The sequence below is a fragment of the Anabas testudineus genome, chromosome 16 (genome assembly GCF_900324465.2).
Source record: "Anabas testudineus chromosome 16, fAnaTes1.2, whole genome shotgun sequence".
Classification (NCBI taxonomy): domain Eukaryota; kingdom Metazoa; phylum Chordata; class Actinopteri; order Anabantiformes; family Anabantidae; genus Anabas; species Anabas testudineus.
Window position 1 is genome coordinate 3412871 of NC_046625.1, and position 21143 is coordinate 3434013.

At 40.1% G+C, this 21143-nt stretch overlaps 2 protein-coding genes and 1 pseudogene across 2 annotated transcripts; all 3 read left to right on the forward strand.

Moving 5' to 3' along the window:
• Positions 1–4326: 4326 nt before the first annotated feature.
• LOC113169430 lies at positions 4327–6503 on the forward strand (annotated as a pseudogene).
• A 1277-nt stretch (positions 6504–7780) lies between these two features.
• Positions 7781–15063, forward strand: LOC113169432 (fucolectin-4-like). The gene is made up of 6 exons (XM_026370826.1): positions 7781–7838; positions 7969–8263; positions 8800–8954; positions 10091–10370; positions 10646–10796; positions 15041–15063. The coding sequence occupies exons 1-5, from the start codon at positions 7781–7783 to the stop codon at positions 10794–10796; spliced, it is 939 nt and encodes a 312-aa protein (XP_026226611.1). The 3' UTR covers positions 15041–15063.
• Positions 15064–17837: 2774 nt separating this feature from the next.
• LOC113169431 (fucolectin-4-like) lies at positions 17838–20563 on the forward strand. Its single transcript, XM_026370825.1, has 5 exons — positions 17838–17895; positions 18368–18653; positions 19096–19250; positions 19696–19975; positions 20258–20563. Exons 1-5 carry the CDS (start codon positions 17838–17840, stop codon positions 20406–20408), a joined length of 930 nt encoding a protein of 309 aa, XP_026226610.1. The 3' UTR covers positions 20409–20563.
• The last annotated feature ends 580 nt before the right edge of the window (positions 20564–21143 follow it).

The window sequence follows — 21143 nt, forward strand, 5'->3', positions numbered from 1 at the left end:
TCAAGTGGGAGGTCAAGGCTACTGGTCTGTAGTGGTTTGGCTCCTTAGCGTGCACCATCTTAGGAACCGGAACCACACAGGAGGTCTTCCACAGGACCGGGACCGTCTCCAGACTCAGGCTCAGGTTGAAGATGTAACTGACCACCTCACAGAGCTGGTCAGCACAGTCCCTGAGCAGTCCGGGTCCGATGCCGTCTGGACCTGCAGCTTTCCTGGTCTTAAGTCGCCTCAGTTCTCTCCTCACCTGATTAGAAGTGAGGCAAAGGGGGGTGGAGGTGGGGGGCAGAGATGGGATGGTTGTGGATGGGGGTGGTGTGAAATGGTGAGAGTGCGTGGGAGTGGGTGTAGCTGCTGTACTGGAGATGTGTGAAGTGGGAGGGGGAGGGCTGGAATCAAACCTGTTGAAGAACAGGTTTAACTCGTTGGCCAAGCCCTGGTCTTCATCAGATGCCACCGTGCCTGCTCTCTGTCCGTGGCCAGTGATGGTCTTTAGGCCTCTCCACACATCTCGAGTGTTAGAGAAACACCGCACCCTCCGAGTTGGTACAGTGTTCTCTACACAGAAGTTGATGTAGTCAGTGATGCAGTGGGTCAGGCTGTCGATGTCATCTCCATGAGAGCTGCAGAGTGTCTCCCAGTCCGTGGTCTGGAAACAGTCTCTCAATCTCTCACTGGCCTCATCAGTCCACACTCTCACTGACTTCTTCTGGGGTGGTTCTCTTCTCACCCTGGATTTGTATTCAGGAAGCAGATGCACCAGGTTGTGATCAGAGCGGCCGAGTGGAGGGAGGGGGTTGGAGTCGTATGCGTCCTTAACGTTCGCATACAGTAAGTCCAGCGTCTTGTTCTCCCTGGTGTGGCACTTAACATACTGAGTGAAAGTGGGGAGAATGGAGGAGAGCGAGGCGTGGTTGAAGTCCCCGCTGATGAGAAGCAGCGCCTGTGGGTGCCGGGTCTGCATGCGCGTCACCGCTCCGTGGAGTCGCTCGCAGGCTGCCGCTGCGTCGGCCGATGGAGGGATGTACACGTTAAACACTATAACATGAGAAAACTCCCTCAGGATGTAAAACGGCCGAATGCCCACAGCGAGAACCTCGATGTCACGGGTGCAAAGCTGTTCCTTAACAGAGACGTGCGCCGGGTTGCACCATCTCTTGTTAATAAACACCACCAGTCCTCCTCCTTTCTACTTACCACTGTCTCCCGAACTCCTGTCCGCCCGAACCAGTTTGAATCCATCCAGGGCGACCACAGAGTCCGGTGTCGATTCGTTCAGCCACGTCTCAGTGAAACACATGAGGCTACACTCGCTGTACTCCTGCTGTAGCTGGGTCAGCGCAGTCAGCTCATCCATCTTGTTGGAGAGGGAACGGACGTTTCCCATAATGATGGATGGAACGTATGGTTTGTACCTCCGTCTCCTCTCCCGAAGCCTTCGTCCTGCTCTGCAGCCTCTCCGTTTCCTCCGTTTTTCAGGTGGAACCTCAGGTCTTTCGTTGTAGAGAGGTGCAGGGCCGCGCAGAGTTAACAGCTGATCCCTGGAGTAAACAATGGAGCCATGTGCGAAGCTGAGGGGATCCGCCGACGCACTCCCAAAAAAGTTAAAAAACAATGAAAAACAGAACACAAAAGTAATAAAAATGAAATAAATACGAGCACCAGTAACTGTCCACAAACACGTCACCCTTATAGAGTCTGTTTCTGATAGTTTGCTCAGAAACATGCACACTTCCTGTTGTTCCTCCTGGCATAAAGGAGCTGCTACAGGTCTACCGCCTTGTCTAGTTCTCCTGTTGTAACAGTCTCCCGATACATCCATCATGCTCTTAAGACTGTCTGAGAGATATTTCATTTCAAAATATGTGGAACACCTACAACCTGTTTTCTCTATAATTTTGTAAACACTTACACTGTAAAATGCCTTGAGATGGCATCTGTTCTATATGAAGTTTACTAACTTGTTATACTGTAATGATTGTTTCCTTAATTTTTGGAACGTGTGTGTCTTTTGTCTTGTTTATAGAAAATGTGGCTTTGCGAGGAAAAGCAACCCAGTCACAGACACTTGACACTTTATTTGGAGCTGACTACAAGAGGAGGGTGTGTTCCAACTATAGGGGGATCACACTCCTCAATCTCCCTGGGAAAGTCTATGCCAGAGTGCTGGAGAGGAGAATTAGGCCGCTAATCGAACCTCGGATTCAGGAGGAACAATGCGGTTTTCGTCCTGGCCGTGGAACACTGGACCAGCTCCATACTCTTGCTAGGGTGCTCGAGGGTTCATGGGAGTCCGCCAATCCAGTCTACACGTGTTTTGTGGACTTAAAAAGGCGTTTGACCATGTCTCTCGTGGTATCCTGTGGGAGGTACTTCGGGAATACGGGATTCGGGACCCTCTGTTAAGGGCCGTTCGGTCCTTGTATGACCGGAGTAGGAGCTTGGTTCGCATTGCCGGCATTAAGTCAGACTTGATCCCGGTGCATGTTGGACTATGATGCCCTTTGTCACCGATCCTGTTCATTACTTTTATGGACAGGATTTTTAGGCGCAGCCAGGGGTCGGAGGGAATCTGGTTTGGGAATCACAGGATTTCATCTCTGCTTTTTGCAGATGATGTTGTCCTGTTGGCCTCATCAGACCGGGACCTCCAGGAGGCACTGGGGCGTTTGCAGCTGAGTGTGAAGGGGCTGGGATGAGAATCAGCACCTCCAAGTCCGAGGCCATGGTTCTCAACCGGAAAAAGGTGGCCTGCACCCTCCAGGTTGGAGCGAAGATCCTCCCTCAAGTTGAGGAGTTTAAGTATCTTGCGGTCTTGTTCACGAGTGAAGGAAAAAGGGAATGTGAGAGACATTGACAGACGGATTGGTGCATCGGCAGCAGTAATGCGGTCAGTGTACCGGTCCGTCGTGGTGAAAAAGGAGCTGAGCCGAAAGGAAAAGCTCTCGATTTACCGGTCAGTCTACGTTCCTACCCTCACCTATGGCCATGAGCTTTGGGTCATGACCGAAAAGACGAGGTCGCGGACACAAGCGGCCGAAATGAGTTTCCTCCGCAGAGTGGCTGGGCGCACCCTTAGTGATAGGGTGAGGAGCTCAGTCACCCGGGAGGAGCTCGGAGTAGAGCCGCTGCTCCTCTGCATCAAGAGGGGCCAGTTGAGGTGGCTTGGGCATCTGTTCCGGATGCCTCCGGGACACCTCGCATGGGAGGTTTTCCGGACATGTCCCCCCCGGCGGAGGCCCCGGGGAAGACCCAGGACACGTTGGAGGGACTATGTCTCTCGGCTGGCCTGGGAATGCCTCGGTGTTCCCAGGCCAGTCGAAGAAAATGAATGAATGAAAAGATCCACGTTAATAATAATGACCTTTTGAAATGCAGATGTTCTGCTACCAACAACGGTGGGATTCCCATCAGGCAAGGTGGACAACAATTTCTGAAACCCCCATGAAGATATTACTGGGAAAGAAATATAAATATATATTAAAGCAAATACGTCCACACATTACTGCTGACTACTATGGATGTTTCAATAAACTACCCAAAGCTATTTAAGAAAACTGTAATTAAAATTAAGCATTAAAATGCACATTAAAAAAACACAAGATCAAGGATTTTTAGGAGTTTTACAGTTTTTTATTATGATCCTGTTCACTCAGTTTTGTCCTCACATGTTAACACACTTAATCTTTTCCTTTTCAGTTTCCTTGTTCCTTTGAATACCTTTATGACAACCCTGTGTAGATGTGAGTCTACTTGTGAGTAATTAAATATTTTAGTTTTTTTATGGACACACATTATTTAATCAAGGTGGTTTCCTGATCAACACCTGGAACCTTGATAAGATGTGCACATCAATATCCCTTGGTGTCCCAAGGTGTCCTGCAAATGTCTAAGTGCTTCATTGCACTAGATAAAAACTATAGCCCACATTTTGAGAACATTTTACTTTGAAAAGGATTATTGACACTAAGACCTTATTTTCAAACACACAGTATATCCTTTTGCTGATGAGTTATGTTTGGACAAATGTGCATGAAGCATTAAAAGTTATCGAAAAACAAACAAAACAAAAACATGTACTTTGATAAGATGAGCACATAAATATCTCCACATCAAGACACAAACAGCAGCGCTGAGTCTTCCTCTGAATGGCAACGTAGGAGACTGTAGTTAAACTGTAATATTATTTTAAAGTTATTTAATTTTCATGTGCTTACATTTAGTATTTAAGGATACACACATCCCACATTGTGAGTCGAGGATAATCTTCAGTAGAGTTCTTCAGTATAAATGTTATTATTGACTTTCTTCTTTGTCTCAACCAGAAACATGAAGCAAACTTCGGTTCTACTCTTGCTGCTTCTTCTAGGCACGGCATACAGCTACTGTAAGAATAATATTATTATAAAACACATTACAGCTGCATCTAATAAAACAATAAGATATGAGCACCAGTGACAGTCCACAAACAGAATTGACAATGTCGCAGTTTTCTAGTGGATGTCAACCACAGAAGGCCTTTTAGAGGACATCAGGACTTCATGTCACCCTCATAGAGTCTGTTTCTGACAGTTTGCTCAGGACAACACACTTCCTGTTGTTCCTCCTGGCATAAAGGAGCTGCTACAGGTCTACCGCCTTGTCTAGTTCTCCTGTTGTAACAGTCTCCTGGTACATCCTTCATGCTCTTAAGACTGTCTGAGAGATATTTCATCTCAGAGTATGTGGAACAACTGCAACCTGTTTTCTCTATAATTCTGTAAACACTTGACCATGACATGTGTTGTATCTGTTCTATCTGAAGTTGATCTAACTTGTTGTTATACTGTAATGATCATTTCCTTAATTTTTGGAACGTGTGTTTTTTGACTTGTTCATAGAAAATGTGGCCTTGCGAGGAAAAGCAACCCAGTCACAGACACTTGACAATTCATTTGGAGCTGCCTACAATGCTATCGATGGAAACCGTAACTCTGAATATGGAGCTGGATCCTGTACCCACACTACTGAACAGACCAATCCTTGGTGGAGAGTGGACCTGTTGGAGTCCTACATTGTCACCTCTGTTATCATCACAAACTGAGGAGACTGCTGTGCAGGAAAGATCAACGACGCAGAGGTTCACATAGGTGACTCTTTACTAGACAATGGTGCTGCTAACCCAGTGTAAGTGTATAAAACAACTTATTAAAAACAAGATTTCCCAGGAAATATTTAGCAGATGTTGCAAACCAACTAGATCCTGATGTATCTCATCCGATGATCTACTGTAATAACTAGTACTAGTACAGTACTAACTACCCTCTCTCTCTGTTTCTCTCTCGCTCTCTTAGGGTTGGTGTGATACCCAGCATCCCAGCAGGCAGGTCATTAACACTGACTTTTACCAGACTAGTGAAGGGACGTTATGTGACTGTGGTTCTGCCTGGTTTAAACAGGGTCCTTACACTCTGTGAAGTTGAAGTCTATGGATACCGTGCTCCAACTGGTGAGAAATGAAAACAAGCGTTAAACCACACGAAATGAGAGATGATTCATGATTTTACTTTTCATTTGAAATATAGTGACAGAACGTGATCCAAGATTTCATCCTCATTCATTTCAAAGAAGAAAAGCTAAATTTGTCCAAACTGTAATTTACAATATTGTGGAACTCAACCAGACCAATGACAGTTTATGTCTATTTGAATGAACATCTTAAGAATTATTAAAGAGGTCATAAAATTGCAAGTTGAAATGGAAAAGGTGTGAGTGCTGATGTTTGCAACTGTGTTTTTTGTGCAGGAGAGAATTTAGCTCTACAAGGAAAAGCAACACAGTCATCACTGTATGGCATAGGCATTCCATATAATGCCATCAATGGGAATCGTGCCAGCAACTGGGTCCAGGCTTCTTGTATTCACACAAAAAAAGACTTCACTCCCTGGTGGCGACTGGACCTGCGCAAAACCCACAAAGTATTTTCTGTTAACATAACCAACATTGATTCTTGCTCAGATCGACTGAATGGAGCCGAGATCCGTATTGGAGATTCTCTTGATAACAATGGCAACAACAATCCCAGGTATGCACAGGGCATTCATTAAAACTTTTTTGTTAATTAAATGATATTTAAATTACTTCATGTAATTTAAAATACAATAGAATGAGTGGGTACTACAGCATTAATATAATTAGTACTTTTAAATTCCTTTCAATGTCTGTAGTGACCAACAGCTAACAAGCAGCTAATCTTTAGAAAATTATGATGAAAGCTTCAAAGAAATTACTTGGAATACACATGAACTTGTTACCTTTACCCCTATGTAATCTAAATGAATCATTGTTTTACTCTATCAATGATATCTCCTGACAGATGTGCTGTGATCTCAAGCATCCATGCAGGTTTCACTCAGAGCTTCCAGTGTAATGGGATGGATGGTCGATCTGTTAACGTTGTCATTCCTGGAAGGGCAGAATACCTGACCCTGTGTGAGGTGGAGGTGTATGGCTCCATACTGGATTAGGTCTGGAGAAGATCCACATTAATAATTATGACTTTTTAAAATGCAGATGTTTGGCAGATGTTCTGGTACCAACAATAGGGGGATTCTCACCAGGCAAGGTGGACAACAATTTCTGAAACCCCCCATGAAGAAATACTACTTATTATTTTAGTAACATTATTTAATTAATTGCAAATTTGTCAGAAAGTTTCATCACTGAAGACATCCACTAGGAAGGAAAAACATTTTTAAGTCCTTAATTATTTAGCTATTTTAGCTATTGTTTAAATGTCATTTATCAAATTGTTTAGACTTTTATTTGTACTGTATTTTAGATTCCACATATTGTATGTTTTTGTCCAGCCAATGTCAAAAGTCCAAAGATGTTGGATTTAATGTCCTAGAAAACAAAGTAAACTAGAAAAACAGATGTAGCCTATGACCGAAATATACTGAATATACAGTAATACATGCAATGCACAAAGCACAAAGTGTTTACATATACAATTGCTTCATGTAGTATTTAAACCCTTTTTGCACATTTCAGCATGCTGTAAATTTATTTTTACACATTTTATGAATATTTTTTCCACTATGTAGTTTTCTTTAAAACATTGTTATATATTCACTGCAAAATGCTGTGTCACTGTTCTTTTTTTCACCTCTGTTGTACTTCGTCAAAGTTTCATATTACTGGGAAATAAATATAAATATATATTAAAGCAAATACGTCCACACATTACTGCTGACTACTACTACTACTACTGATGTGTCAATAAATCACTCAAAGCTATTTAAGTGTAATTAACTGTAATTAAAATTAAGCATTAAACAACAAAAAACACAAGATCAAGGATTCTCAAATTTTTTTATTATGATCCTGTTCACTCAGCTTTTGTCCTCACATGTTAACACACTTAATCTTTTCCTTTCCAGTATCCTTGTTCAATTCCTCCGAATACCTTTATGGCAACCCTGTGCAGATCTGAGTCTACTTGTGAATAATTAAATAATAGAGTTTTTTATGGACACACTTTATTTAATCAAGGAGGTTTTACTGAACAACACCTGGAACCTTGATAAGATGTGCACATAAATATCCTTTGGTGTCCCACATCAAGACACAGCACAAAGAGCAGCTCTGAGACTGTTTCTAAGCGTCAAGGTAGGAAGTTGTAGTTCACTGTTTTGATATGTTCTTACATTTACAATTAACTTATATTGTGAGTTGAGGATAATTTTAGTAGATTCCTTCAGTAGAAATGTTATTGTCTCTCTAATTTATCTCCATCAGAAACATGGAGCACAGTTCTGTTCTGCTCTTGGTACTTCTCCTGGGGTCAGCTTACACCTACGGTAGCAACGATACCTGTTTTATCAAACACATTACAGCTGCTTTATGCAGAAAACGATGAGATTTCAAAAGGTTCACGTTTATCTCAATTTTATTTTCATGTTTAATGTATTTCAACTACCTTTTTTATAGAAAATGTGGCCTTGCGAGGAAAAGCAACGCAGTCGGACAGGCTTGATGTTTCATTTGGAGCTGCCTACAATGCTATCGATGGAAACCGTAACTCTGACCTTGGAGCTGGATCCTGTACCAACTCTGACTTTTTTAGTGAAGAGCCCAATCCTTGGTGGAGAGTGGACCTGTTGGAGTCCTACATTGTCACCTCTGTTATCATCACAAACACAGGAGACTGCTGTGCAGAATGGATCAACGGGGCAGAGGTTCACATCGGCGACTCTTTACAAGACAATGGTGCTGCTAACCCAGTGTAAGTGTATAAAACAACTTATTAAAAACAAGATTTTCCCAGGAGATTGGTTGGTGGGTGTTTTGAACATTCTGTAAATCACATCACTCCCACTGGGAAGATGTACAAATACTCGTGATGGGTCAGGGCACATACTACAACCACTTCACTATTGCAGGCTGGTGAACAGTGCACTCTGCAGGGAGCAACATCAGGGAATAGTCAATTTCTCACCAATAGAGGCAAACAGGGTTTACACTGCAGGGTTGAAAGAGGAAGCACTAGAGCACACTAGATTACACACACAATATCTAACCACCCTTAGCATTAAAACACGTTCTCTGTTACATAAAGGTCCACTATGTCTTGGTCAGGTTGAACAACAATAAAATTATTTCTTTATATGCTTTGGATGGGATGTATTGTTGCTGTTTCTGTCTTAAATTTGCCAAACCCTTGGTCTTTATATGAAAGGTGCTTGATGACTGTTTTATGGTGACAGAGGTGAAAAATATAGTCCAAAAATATCTGTCTGTCTCTGTCGCTCTTTCTGATAGGGTTGGTGTAATTCCTAATATCCCAGCAGACAAGTCATTCACACTGACTTTTACCAAGCTCGTGAAAGGACGTTATGTTATTGTGGTTCTGCCTGGTTTAAAAAGGATCCTTATACTCTGCGAAGTTGAAGTCTATGGATACCGTGCCCCAACTGGTAAGAACTGTCACCGTCTCAGCCTGGCACCTTCCCAACTGTGGGTTTTTCTCCTCTCTCCCTCTGGTCTCCGCCCACCATCCACTTCTCCCAGTAATTATTTGCACATTGGCTTCACCTGTGTTCCCCTGTCCCTAAAAAAACTCTCCTCAGTCCTCTCGCCTCTGTCAGATTGTTGTCATTCACCTTCCTGCCACCTGCCTGCCTGCCATCATTCCTTAACCTGCTACCTGCCTGCTACAAACCAGCTTCCAACCTGCTTCCGGCCTGCTCCTACTCCTAGCCCTGCTCCTTGCCTTGCTCCTAGTCATCTTTCTCAACCCTGTTTTCTTCCCACCTAGATTCTCTGGACTTCTTGAGTTGTCTGCCTGCCATTGAGCAGTGGTTTTCTGTTGTACTTTGTTTCTTGTTTTGTTACTTTGTTCCCCGACACGTTGGTAGTTTATTGTTGTTACTTTGTCATCGTGTAGTGTCTGTTTACACCCCCCTTAGTTCCCTGTTTTGTGTACTTTTGTATAAATAAATCTGGTTTTCAGTTCATCCCTGCATTGTCCCTTTCCCCTTTAATTGTGACAAGAACTGCATATGAGGCTGAAGTCACACAAAACGTCAATTGCCTTATACTCTGGACAGCCAAGGTCACAGAAATTGCTAAATACTTAAAATGCATATAGTTACTAATAGATCAGTTAGTAACAGTTTTCTCTTTGTAGTATCTACTGTATTTGGGCTAAACATGTCTTAATTCTAACAAGTAAAAAAGGTATCAAATGTTAAGAAACACGTAGAAGTTGTACACAACACCATTTACAAAGTTAGTTGCAAATTCCTGATGCTTCACTCTAGTACAGGTATAACTTTCCATTAGATCTCCATCTTTTGCTGCAGTTACTTCCTAAGGGGCAACAGTGTGCAAACAGTTGTAAAGTTGAGATTCAGGACATGTACATACTACAGACATCAGGATTCACAGGTAGCATCAAGTAAAGCCAGGTATGAGTGCTGATGTCTGTCAGACCACAGACGATTTATGTCTATTTGAATGAACATCTTAAGAATTGTTAAAGAGGTCATAAAATTGCAAGTTGAAATGGAAAAGGTGTGAGTGCTGATGTTTGCAACTGTGTTTTGTGCAGGAGAGAATTTGGCACTACAAGGAAAAGCAACACAGTCATCACTGCATAGCACAGGCATTCCATATAATGCCATCGATGGGAATCGTGCCAGCAACTGGGACAAGGCTTCTTGCACTTACACAAACAATGACTTTAGCCCCTGGTGGCGACTGGACCTGCGCAAAACCCACAAAGTGTTTTCTGTTAACATAACCAACAGAGATGTTCTCTCAGAACGACTGAATGGAGCCGAGATTCGCATTGGAGATTCTCTTGATAACAATGGCAACAACAATCCCAGGTAGAACAACAATTAAATTAAACTACTACTATCAATAAGCGGGTGATTAATTCAAGATTCCAGAAACTTTAATAATCACAGAGGGAAATAATTTTGTCTTGTTACAGTTTAAGCCATATCTGTCAGTTTGTTTAGAGTTTGTTTGAAGTAAAGCTATTATACTGTGAAAAAAGTGAAGGAAAAACAAAATCAAAGACTATTAATTTGAAACATCTCAACATTAACTTCCATTAATTCAGCTCAATTATTTAACAAAACCTTTTTTCTCCTGACAGGTGTGCTGTGATCTCAAGCATTCCTGCAGGCCTCACTCAGAGCTTCCAGTGTAATGGGATGGATGGTCGCTATGTTAACATTGTCATTCCTGGAAGGGCAGAATACCTGACCCTGTGTGAGGTGGAGGTGTATGGCTCCACACTGGATTAAGTCTGGGGACATTCAGTTTTGTGTTTCACTGATTCTCTCGCAAAACATCTGATGATTTTGGTTAATATTAAAATACTGTCTATCATTATTTCCTGAAGTCAGTATTGTATACCTGCTTTAGTTTAGTCTGACTACTATTCAGAAACTGCTTTCCAACATCGTTAAGTCAGCTTCAGGTTAAGAAAAGTAACCGAAGCACTTTTCTATATGTATGTCTTCTTGTAAATCTCTTGCTGATTTATTGTGACTTGATTGATTTGAAATCATCTTTGCTGAGAAAAAAATGAAACAATAAAGAATAGATTGCATTTTCATTTTAACTGTATTAATTCCACAAAAAAACATTTTTTAGGTAATTGAGACTCAAACCCTCCTAATAATCAAGTACTAGTAACAAATATGAATCCCTGCCAGTAATTAAATGTTAGAGTGTATAAATACGTCTTGCTTTAAATGGTGTGGGGCACAGTAGAAAAAGGCACTGCAACCTGCTGAGTACTTTTTAACTCTGGGGACAGACCAGAGCCCTGCAAGACAAGAGCGAAGACTGAAAGGTGGAATATAAGGGTTCAGGAGATCAGACAGGTATGAAGGGTCAAGATTTTTGGCTGCCAGACTCTGAGAAATCAGACAGTTGTCAAGAGTTAAGGTTAACGGATCAAACTTTATGCCGGTGTCAAAGTGGGCAAGTGACCAGCATCTCAGTTTTATCTGGATTTAGGAGAAGAAAGCAGGACTCTACTAACCTCAGAAGGGCCATCAGTCTTCACAGTAATGTAGAGCTGCGTATCATACGCATAACAGTGGAAGTTAATTCAATGACTTTGTATAATTTGGCCCATCGATGAACATACCCTTGTGGTACTCCATATTTCACATTGGTACAGGTTGACGTTGTGTTGTTGTAAGAAACAAATTGTGTTCTATCATATCAGTGGAATTTTAGCCATGCAACCAACCTCCTACCAGGCCTCCTATAAGGCCTCCTATCCGACCTTCCCTCTGGTCTCCTGTCTGGCTTCCAGCCCAGCCTCTGGGCCATCTGCCGGTCAGCCCCGCCTCCAGGCCGCCTACCCAGGCCTCTCTCAGGACCACCAGCCTTCCCGTTCAGAGCCCTTCAGCATATTCCACATATTGCATGTTTTTGTCTGGCCAATGTAAAAAGCCCAAAGATATGGGATTGTCATAAAAAACAAACTAAACTAAAAAATTACATTTAGTTTTACTAAAATATTTTAAAAAATAGCCTATAAGAGAAAAGAGCATGTTTACATAGTTGAAACACACAAAACACAAAACCTGCAGCATCAAACCACCAGTCCTAAAAACATGTACACAGTAATACATGCAATACAAAAAACATTTCTTAACATATACAATTGCTTTATGTAGTATTCAAACCCCTTTTTGGACATTTTAGCATGCTGTAAACTTATTTTTACACATTTTATTAATCTTTTAAATTCCACTATATATTTTTTGTTGACAAATTACTGTATATTTACTATAAAATGCAGTGTTCTGTTTTTCACCTTTGTTGTACTACTTCAAAGCTCCATATTACTAGAAATAAATATAAATATATATTAAAGCAAATACTGATACCTACGTTTCAAGAAACTACCCAAAGCTATGTGGGAACATTGTGATTAAAATGCCATGTCATTAAGCATTTATATTTGATATATTTTACAACAACTACAACATCAGTCCTATAGACAAGCAGCAAAAGAAAACTCAATCACATTCATCAACGTTAACACACACAAGATTAAGGATTCTCTAGTTTTACAGTTTTTTATTCTGATCCTACTCACTCAGCTTTTGTCCTCACATCTTTACACACTTCATTGTATCCTTGTTCAGTTCCTTTTAATACCTTTATGGCAACCCTGTTTAGATGTGAGTCTATTTGTGAATAATTAAATAATTGAGTTTTTTTATGGACACACTTTATTTAATCAAGGTGGTTTCCTGAAGAACACCTGGAACCTTGATAAGATGTGCACATCAATATTCCTTGGTGTCCCAAGGTGTCCTGCAAATATCTAAGTGCTTCATTGCACTAGATAAAAACTTTAGCCCACATTTTGAGTTTGACAGTGTTTCCTTTTCACCAACAGAGTTCGGTTTCTGAGAACCTGTAAGGCAACCATGGTTAGATATAAATGAAATATCTGTACTCACTCAATGCTGTGTACTCACATGTAAGTTTTGAATCACGTTTCCTGTTTTCCTGTGTAACCATGCCACTGTGTTATTTATGGACTTTATCCATCTATTGTCGTCTCTGACAATAACGTAATGTATGTTAAACATTATCCTAAGTTGCAGACCTGATTTATATATGAACCAATCCAAATCCAAGCCAAAGTCTACTGTGGTATATTTGACTGAACAACAACACGTACTTTGATAAGATGAGCACATAAATATCTCCACATCAAGACACAACATAAACAGCAGTGCTGAGTCTTCCTCTGAATGGCAGGGTAGGAGACTGTAGTTAAACTGTAATATTATTTTAAAGTTATTTAATTTTCACATGCTTACATTTACAATTAAGGCTACACACATCCCACATTGTGAGTCGAGGATCATTTTCAGTAGAGCCGTACAGTATAAATGTAAATGTTATTGACTTTCTTCTTTGTCTCAACCAGAAAAATGAAGCAAACTTGGGTTCTGCTCTTGCTGCTTCTTCTAGGGACGGCATACAGCTACCGTAGGAATAATATCTTTATTGTAAAACACATTACAGCTGTATCTAATAAAACATTAAGATATGAGCACCAGTGACAGTCCAACAGAACTGACAACTTTGCAGTTCTCTAGTGGATGTCAACCACAGAAGGCCTTTTAGATGACATCAGGACCTCATGTCACCCTCATAGAGTCTGTTTCTGACAGTTTGCTCAGAAACATGCACACTTTCCCAGGAAATATTTAGCAGATGTTGCAAACCAACTAGATCCTGATGCATCTCATCCGATGATCTACTGTAATAACTAGTACTAGTACAGTACTAACTCCCCTCTCTCTCTGTTTCTCTCTCGCTCTCTTAGGGTTGGTTTGATACCCAGCATCCCAGCAGGCAGGTCATTAACACTGACTTTTACCAGACTAGTGAAGGGACGTTATGTGACTGTGGTTCTGCCTGGTTTAAACAGGGTCCTTACACTCTGTGAAGTTGAAGTCTATGGATACCGTGCTCCAACTGGTGAGAAATGAAAACAAGAGTTAAACCGCACAACATGAGAGATGATTAATGATTTAGTTTTTAATTTTGAATATAGTGACAGAACGCGATCCAAGATTTCATCCTCATTCATTTCAAAGAAGAAAAGCTAAATTTGTCCAAACTGTAATTTACAATATTGTGGAACTCAACCAGACCAATGACAGTTTATGTCTATTTGAATGAACATCTTAAGAATTATTAAAGAGGTCATAAAATGGCCAGTTGAAATGGAAAAGATGTGAGTGCTGATGTTTTCAACTGTGTCTTTTGTGCAGGAGAGAATTTAGGCTCTACAAGGAAAAGCAACACAGTCCTCACTGTATGGCATAGGCATTCCATATAATGCCATCGATGGGAACCGTAACGGCAACTGGGACCAGGCTTCTTGCATTCACACAAAAAAAGACTTCACTCCCTGGTGGCGACTGGACCAGCGCAAAACCCACAAAGTGTTTTCTGTTAACATAACCAACAGAGATGTTCTTGCTCAGAACGACTGAATGGAGCTGAGATCCGTGTTGGAGATTCTCTTGATAACAATGGCAACAACAATCCCAGGTATGCACAGGGAATTAATTAAAACTTTTTTGTTAATTCAATTATATTTAAATTACTTAATGTAATTTAAAATACAATAGAATGAGTGGGTACTACAGCATTAATATAATTAGTACTTGTAAATTCCTTTTAATGTCTGTAGTGACCAACAGCTAACAAGCAGCTAATCTTTAGAAAATTATGATGAAAGCTTCCAAGAAATTACTTGGAATACACATTTACCTCTATCTAATCTACATTATTCATTGTTTTACACTATCAATGATTCAACAAAATACATTTATCTCCTGACAGGTGTGATGTGATCTCAAGCATCCATGCAGGTTTCACTCAGAGCTTCCAGTGTAATGGGATGGATGGTCGATATGTTAACGTTGTCATTCCTGGAAGGGCAGAATACCTGACCCTGTGTGAGGTGGAGGTGTATGGCTCCACACTGGATTAGGTCTGGATAAGATCCACATTAATAATTATGACTTTTTAAAATGCAGATGTTTGGCAGATGTTCTGGTACCAACAATGGTGGGATTCTCACCAGGCAAGGTGGACAACAATTTCTGAAATCCCCCATGAAGAAATACTACTTATTATTCTGTTAAAAAAAATGTAATTGATTGCAAATTTGTCAGAAAGTTGCATCACTGAAGACATCCTCTAGAAAGGAAAAATATATTTTAAGCCCTTAATTATTTATCTATTTTAGCTATTGTTTAAATTTCTTTTATGAAATAGTTTTGACTTTTATTTGTACTGTATTTTATATTCCACATATTGTATGTATGTCAAAAGTCCAAAGATGTTGGATTTAATGTCCTAGAAAACAAAGTAAACTAGAAAAACAGATGTAGCCTACAACCGAAATATACTATATATACAGTAATACATGCAATGCACAAAGCAAGTGTTAACATATACAATTGCTTCATGTAGTATTCAAACCAGTTTTTGCACATTTTAGCATGCTGTAAATTTATTTTTACAGATTTTATGAATATTTTATTTCCACTATGTATTTTTCTTTAACACATTGTTGTATATTCACTGCAAAATGCTGTGTCACTGTTCTTTTTTTCACCTCTGTTGTACTGCGTCAAAGTTTCATATTACTGGGGAAGAAATATAAATATATATTAAAGCAAATATACTTCACCACATTGCTGCTGACTACTACTGATGTTTCAAGAAACTACCCAAAGCTATTTAGGAAAACTGTAACTGAAATTAAGCATTAAAATGCACAACAAAAAACACAAGATCAAGGATTCTCTAGTTTTGCAGTTTTTTTTGTTATGATTCTGTTCACTCAGCTTTTGTCCTCACATGCTTACACACTTAATCTTTTCCTTTTCAGTATCCTTGTTCAATTCCTCCAAATACCTTTATGGCAACCCTGTGCAGATGTCTACAGAGACTCTACACATGAGGACAGTAAGTTTTGAATCAAATTTCCTGTCTAGTAACCATGCCACTGACTTTATCCATCTATTGCCATCTCTGACAATAAAGTACTGTAAGTTAAACATTATCCATATAAATTTTATTATTGACTTCTTTGTCTCAACCAGAAACATGAAGCAAACTTCAGTTCTATTCTTGCTGCTTCTTCTAGGGATGGCATACAGCTATCGTAAGAATAATATCTTTATTATAAAACACATTACAGCTGCATCTAATAAAACAAGATATGAGCACCAGTGACTGTCCACAAACAGAACTGACAATGTTGCAGTTCTCTGGTGGATGTCAACCACATAAGGCCTTTTAGATGACATCAGGACCTCATGACACCCTCATAGAGTCTGTTTCTGATAGTTGCTCAGAAACATGCACAACAGTAACTTGCTGGTTGTTTTCTCTATTATTCTTTAAACCTTACACGTGCCTTGAGATGACATCTGTTGTATCTGTTCTATCTGAAGTTGAACTAACTTGTTGTTATGCTGTAATGATTGTTTTCTTAATTTTTGGAACGTGTGTGTCTTTTGTCTTGTTCATAGAAAATGTGGCCTAGCAAGAAAAGCAACCCAGTCACAGAGACTTGACACTTCATTTGGAGCTGCCTACAATGCTATTGATGGAAACCGTAACTCTGAATATGGAGCTGGATCCTGTACCCACACTACCGAACAGACCAACCCTTGGTGGAGAGTGGACCTGTTGGAGTCCTACATTGTCACCTCTGTTATCATCACAAACCGAGGAGACTGCTGTGCAGAAAGGATCAACAGGGCAGAGGTTCACATTGGTGACTCTTTACAAGACAATGGTGCTGCTAACCCAGTGTAAGTGTATAAAACAACTTATTAAAAACAAGATTTTCCCAGGAAATGTTTAGTTGATTACTTATTCATTTCACCTGTTAGACTTTGTTTCTTTATAAGCAGCCCCCTGTCTTCTGTCAGTGCTGGTTTGTTGACTTAATACTTGGTGTTCATTGCACCCTCACTCATTAGTTCATTTGTTTGCTGGATTTCTTTGGACTTTGTTTGTTGGCCTTGTGTCCCCGTTTGTAAGTTGCCTACCTTTTGCAGTGTATTTTTCCTTGTTTCTTTGTCTTGTTTGCTTCGTATGTTTGTTCGCATTTTGCCTGCCTTCCGCAGTGATTTTGTTACTTTGTAGTTCTTATTCATGAGTTTGTTTGGGTTGTATTAATGTTTGTGCCATGTCTTGTTTTGTGATAGTTTGTTAGTTCCTAGTTCGTATTTTTGCCTGTGTTACCGCAGTGTTTTCAGTTGTCACTTTGTATGTCTGTCTACAGTTTTGTTTGTATTTTTCCACCGTGTTTCTCTTTAAGTTGATACTTGGTAGTTCCTTGTGTCCCCTGACCTCTTGTTAATAAATAACCTTTTGTTTTGTACTTGTTCTCCCTTGTCCGTTTCGCCAGTTCGTAACAGAAATTAATATAAATATATATTAAAGCAAACGAGAGTCTACTTGTTAATGAATAAATATTTAATAGTTTTTCTGTGGACACACTTCATTTAATCAAGGTGGTTTCCTGAACAACACCTGGAGCCTTCATAAGAAGTGCATATAAATATCCCTTGGTGTCCCACATCAAGACACAGCACAAACAGCATCTCTGAGACTTTCACTAAGTGTCAACGTAGGAAGTTGTACTTCACTGTTTGGATATGTTCTTACATTTACAATGAACTTATATTGTGAGTCGGGGATAATTTTAGTACATGCCTTCAGTAGAAATTTTATTATTGTTTCTCTTGTTTGTCTTCATCACAAACATGGAGCACAGTTCTGTTCTGCTCTTGCTACTTCTCCTGGGGTCGACTTACACCTACGGTGGCAACGATATCTGTATTATCAAATACATTACAGATGCTTTATAAAGTTTGTTACGACAAAGCAAATCAATCACTGTTACATGATCTGCACAGTTGTGGTCATAAATAGGATTTTTACTGTGAAAGGTTTTGACTGTACAGTTTAAAAAGGAAAAAATATAATAGTTGAAACATGCATTCTGTTTAAAGCAGCAATGATGTAAAAACATTGAGACTGTGTGATAAAAGGCTGCTTCCAGAGATCAACCTACAGTACAGTGGGTTTCAGCTAATTGTTTAGCTATTAACTATTTGAAACATCACCTTGATCTGAGAACTCATTGCACTGCAAATGAAAAATGGAAAAAGACAAATACAGTAAAACAACGTGTCTTCACAAATCTAACACCAGTTTAAAAAAGAAACAGATAAGAAAAAGTTTTATTCAGATTTATTAAATGTTTAATGTATTTCAACTACCTAATTTATAGAAAATGTGGCCTTGCGTGGAAAAGCAACCCAGTCGCACAGGTTTATGCATCCATTAGCAGCTGCCAACAATGCTATCGATGGAAACCGTAACTCTGACTTTGGAGCTGGATCCTGTACCCACACTACTGAACAGACCAACCCTTGGTGGAGAGTGGACCTGTTGGAGTCCTACATTGTCACCTCTGTTACCATCACAAACCGAGGAGACAGCTGTGCAGAAAGGATCAACGGGGCAGAGGTTCACATTGGCGAGTCTTTACAAGACAATGGTGCTGCTAACCCAGTGTAAGTGTATAAAACAACTTATTAAAAACAAGATTTTCCCAGGACATTGTTTGGCAGGTGTTTTAATGCAGTGAAAAATACTCGTGATGGGTCAGGGAACATACTATAACCACTTCACTATTGCAGGCTGGTGAACAGTGCACTCTGCAGGGAGCAACATCAGGAAATAGTCACTTTCTCACCACTAGAGGCAAACAGGGTTTACGCTGCAGGGTTGAAAGAGGAAGCACTTGAGCACACTAGATTACACACACAATATCTAACCACCCTTAGCATTAAAACATGTCCTCTGTTACAGAAAGGTCCACCATGTCTTGGTGAGGTTGTACAACATTAAAATGATTTCTTCAGATGCTTTGGATGGGAAGGTGTTTTATGGTGGCAGAGGAGAAAATGATAGTCAAAAAATGTCTCTGTCTGTCTCTCTCGCTCTCTCTAACAGGGCTGGTGTAATTCCTAATATCCCAGCAGGCAGGTCATTAACACTGACTTTTACCAGCCTATTGAAAGGACGTTATGTGACTGTGGTTCTGCCTGGTTTAAACAGGGTCCTTACACTCTGTGAAGTTGAAGTCTATGGATACCGTGCCCCAACTGGTAAGAACTGCATATAAGGCTGAAGCCACACAAAACGCCAATTTATACTCTTGAGAGCTAAGGTCACAGAAATAGGAAAATACTCCAAATGCATACAGTTAGTAACAGATCTCTCTTTGTAGTATCTACTGTATTTGGGCTAAACATGTCTTAATTCTCACAAGTAGAAAAGGTATCAAATGTTAAGAAACATGTAGAAATCATACACAACACCATTTTCAAACTTAGTTGCTAATTCCTGATTCCATTAGATCTCCAACCTTTGCTGCAGTTACGTCCTAAGGGGCAACAGTGTGCAAACAGTTGTAAAGTTGAGATTCACAACATGCCTCTAGTACATGTCTAGTAATGTCTCTAGTGCATACGAGAGACATCAGGATTCACAGGTAGCATCAAGTAAAGCCAGGTATGAGTGCTGATGTTTGCAACTGTGTCTTTTGTGCAGGAGAGAATTTGGCACTACAAGGAAAAGCAACACAGTCCTCACTACATGGCATAGGCATTCCATATAATGCCATCGATGGGAATCGTGCCAGCAACTGGGAGCAGGCTTCTTGCAGTCACACCAACTATGACTTCAGCCCCTGGTGGCGACTGGACCTGCGCAAAACCCACAAAGTATTTTCTGTTAGCTTAACCAACAGAGATGTTGTCTCAGAACGACTGAACGGACCCGAGATCCGTATTGGAGATTCTCTTGATAACAATGGCAACAACAATCCCAGGTATGTCACAGGGCATTAATTAAATTAAACTACTACTATCAATAAGCGGGTGATTAATTCAAGATTCGAGAAACTTTAATAATTAAAGAGGGAAATCATTTTGCCGTGTTACAGTTTAAGCCATATCTGTCAGTTTGTTTAGAGTTTGTTTGAAGTAACGCTATTATACTGTGAAAAAAGAGAAGGAAAAACAAAATCAAAGACTATTGATTTGAAACATCTCAACATTAACTTCCATTCATTCAACTCAATTGTTTAACAAAACCCTTTTTCTCCTGACAGGTGTGCTGTGATCTCAAGCATTCCTGCAGGCCTTACTCAGAGCTTCCAGTGTAATGGGATGGATGGTCGCTATGTTAACATCGTCATTCCTGGAAGGGCAGAATACCTGACCCTGTGTGAGGTGGAGGTGTATGGCTCCACACTGGATTAAGTCTGGGGACATTCAGTTTTGTGTTTCACTGATTCTCTCGCAATACGTCTGATGATTTTGGTTAATATTAAAATACTGTCTATCATTATTTCCTGAAGTCAGTATTGTATACCTGCTTTAGTTTAGTCTGACTATTGTTCAGAAACTGCATTCCAACATTGTTAAGTCAGCTTCAGGTTAAGAAACTTTTCTATATGTATGTCTTCTTTTAAATCTCTTGCTGATTGATTGTGACTTGATTGATATGAAATCAACTTTGCTGAGACAAAATCAAACAATAAAAAAATGCTTTGCATTTTCATTTTAACTGTATTAATTCCATAAAAAAACTGTTTTTAGGTAATTGAGACTCAAAACTACCCAACAATCTCTGCCTATAATTAAATGTTAGAGTGTATAAATATTTGAGTTGAGTTTTGATTTAAATGGTGTGGGGCAAGTAGGAAAAGGCACTGCAGCCTGCTGACTTCTTTTTAACTCTGGAGACAGACCCGAGCCCTGCAAGACAAGAGCGAAGAGTGAAAGGTGGAATATAAGGGTTCAGGAGAGAGGTATGATGGGTCAAAATTTTTGGCTGCCAGACGCTATCATCCGCCTAACAGTGGAAGTTAATTCCATGACTTTGTATATATTTGGCCTATCGTTGAACATACTGTAGCCCTGTGGTACATATTTCACATTGGTACTTGTTGATGTTGTATTGTTGTAAGAAACAATTTGTGTTCTATCAAATAA

Coding starts and splice junctions, on each gene's coding strand:
- LOC113169432 (XM_026370826.1), top strand. CDS start 7,781: ATGGAGCACAGTTCTGTTCTGCTCTTGGTACTTCTCCTGGGGTCAGCT. Junction 8,264..8,799: donor AATGGTGCTGCTAACCCAGT/GTAAGTGTATAA, acceptor TCTTTCTGATAG/GGTTGGTGTAATTCCTAATA. Junction 10,371..10,645: donor AATGGCAACAACAATCCCAG/GTAGAACAACAA, acceptor TTCTCCTGACAG/GTGTGCTGTGATCTCAAGCA.
- LOC113169431 (XM_026370825.1), top strand. CDS start 17,838: ATGGAGCACAGTTCTGTTCTGCTCTTGCTACTTCTCCTGGGGTCGACT. Junction 18,654..19,095: donor AATGGTGCTGCTAACCCAGT/GTAAGTGTATAA, acceptor TCTCTCTAACAG/GGCTGGTGTAATTCCTAATA. Junction 19,976..20,257: donor AATGGCAACAACAATCCCAG/GTATGTCACAGG, acceptor TTCTCCTGACAG/GTGTGCTGTGATCTCAAGCA.